Genomic DNA, 2,500 nt, shown 5'->3' with positions numbered 1-2,500 from the left:
AAAAGTAAAAGGATCTAAACTGAAAAACGCTGACAAAATTGAAGTTATACTTGGAGATGGTATTTATAAGTAACAGAGGGTGTGGGGGCTGAGTACCCCACTTAAGGTACTGCAAAAACATTTAAAAATCTGACAGTCTAACCACATAGAAAGCCATTCAAAAACCTGACAAAATTAAACCACACTTTTCAATGTTTTTTTTTTTCAGAAGGTGAGCCCCTGATGAGGGGGTCTACATCCCCTCACATCCCCTGTGAATCATATATACCAACTCTAAGGTCACACAACAGTGGGGAAAAGTCATAGCCCCCAGTATAATTTCAGTGTTGTCAGTGTTTTTCAGTTTAGATATTTTTTCTGTCAGTCTTTTCACTCTTTGATCTTTTGTTGATTTGATCATTTGAGGTACATCTCTCTCTCTGTCTCTCTCTCTCTGTCTGTTTGTACACATACATAAACGCACACACACACACACACATTATTTGACATACCTTGACGCAAGCAGAGTAGAAAAATCAACCGATAAAAAATGTACAACAATTTAATGGATGTCATTAATGCAACAAACTTGCCTTTACTGTACAGCAAATAATTTAATGTATTAAAGTATGAATCTTACTGCATTAGATACATGCCTGCTGAAGAACTACGGTTACTGCACATTTTTCTGATAATACCTTGTACAAACTTTTTAAAGAGAACATTTCAAGAACAGTCTTGTTTTGTGCTTTTAGCACTCTACCACAAAGTACATTACACTTGCACTGCTGAGACAGTGGTAACTAGAGCTAATGAGTGGCAGCAGTCAGTACCCCCATTACAATCCATGTTTAACATAAAAACTGAGTGCAGTGCTGTTATTAAAAAGAGAATGCTTACTGTGGCATGGGGTACTTTGCATCTCTTTTAAAATGTAATGTGTGTTCTTTTACTTCTACCTTGACATCCAACAGCACAGTACAAGCATCATGGCATGTACAAAAGTCCTTGTCCTAATGCTATATCTGAATGATGGCATACTCTTTCCATATGCTACATTCAGGATCCAATGTTTCTGAGTATTAAAAAATGAAACCAGTACCCAACATCTTGTATTAGAGTGGTAAATATATTATAAAATGTAACACACTGGAACCTCCAATGTTTTAAAGTAGTAGGACTTTTAGCTACTGTAAGCTATATATCTGTTGATCTGTGATCTCCCTCCAAGACGTCCATCTGCAGTTATTTAATAGTGTTATACTTTATCCCTCATAATATATATTATCTTTTATTATTCATTTGTCTAAAATATGGTTTAGGTAGCACTGTTGTGTCATTAACAGTTGCTCATTCTTGCTTTATAAAATCCCCTAATGATGCTGGACAACAGGCAGTATTTTTCTACTGGGGTTCTTTAATCAATGAAAATAGATAAACACAACATTTAATAAATAAACAGATATGAAACTGATATATGTATGTGCTGCAAATAGTTTATCAACAAAATTAACAAGATAACTGACATCTCACATATAGTTCTTGATTTCTGAACTGGCCTTTAACAATGAACATAATTACATCTTTATGTGAGAAACAACATTAAAATAAAGTTATAAAACATCTCTTACTGAAGACAGGAAACGATGTGTTGCCTTTTAGTGCTTGGAATTCTTGTTCCAATCTTCTTCGTAAATCTATCTGCTCTAATAAAACCTTCTGCAGTTCTTCTGTGAACAAACAAAAAAAACAGTGTTTATTTACCACACTGCAGTACTTAAGTACAACGCTACCTTCACAGCATCATGGAAACAAATATTCTATAATTGGAAATTCTTGCATGCATTTAGATGCATTTCAAGTAAATGTCCATGGATATAAATCAATGTGTTATATTACTTTAAAATATTACATTACAATGTCATGTATTGATTGATATATATGCATTAATCTCAGTTATACCCAGCAAGTGTTTTCCATATATAATTTATGTCAGTCTGTCATGTATAAAATATGCATCAGCCTTATATTACTATACAATGTTAGCTTTTAATAAAATGACGTAGAACTGTAGAGATTATTGCTTTACCTTTTCCCATATGCTCAACATCTTTTTTAAGTGACAGAGGTGAGTTCATCTGAAGCACTGGCTCACCTGCAGGATAAAATTGAGATCACAGAATATTTAGTTTAAAATAATGAATAAGGAACTGTATACATAGAGAAACTTGAAGCAATATTATATAGAAATTATATTGTATTTTATTGGGTAACAAGGATAGTATTGAGAGCGTGTCTGGTTGCATCTGTTTATCTTTTTATTTTTATAATTACTTTGTTTTAATTATCTGAAGTGTAATCACCACAGCTACACACTGGCAAATTAAATACTTATTAATTTGTAGAGATGTATTCTTGCATCTGTTGCATTTTTACATCAGAACTAATCATGTGGAAAAACAGCAACATCTGACAGCTCTTTAAAGTTTCATACAAAACTGAACACCTTTCCTTTGTCATT

The 2,500-nt window shown here is 33.1% G+C and overlaps 1 protein-coding gene across 2 annotated transcripts in view; it reads right to left on the bottom strand.

Moving 5' to 3' along the window:
• The window catches only part of SKOR2 (SKI family transcriptional corepressor 2), a 146,843-nt gene that overhangs the window by 136,498 nt on the left and 7,845 nt on the right, over positions 1–2,500 (bottom strand). For both annotated transcript variants that reach the window (XM_044081806.1, XM_044081814.1), the window contains exons 5-6: positions 2,069–2,134; positions 1,611–1,709 (exon numbers count right to left, since the gene is read on the bottom strand). In XM_044081806.1, the coding sequence (XP_043937741.1) occupies positions 1,611–1,709; positions 2,069–2,134 (165 nt within the window). The remainder of the gene's footprint in view (positions 1–1,610; positions 1,710–2,068; positions 2,135–2,500) is intronic.

Source organism: Protopterus annectens, chromosome 1.part1 (genome assembly GCF_019279795.1).
Source record: "Protopterus annectens isolate FY-2018-M chromosome 1.part1, PAN1.0, whole genome shotgun sequence".
In the NCBI taxonomy this organism is placed as follows: Eukaryota; Metazoa; Chordata; order Ceratodontiformes; family Protopteridae; genus Protopterus; species Protopterus annectens.
This window is presented reverse-complemented; position numbering and strand designations above follow the sequence as displayed.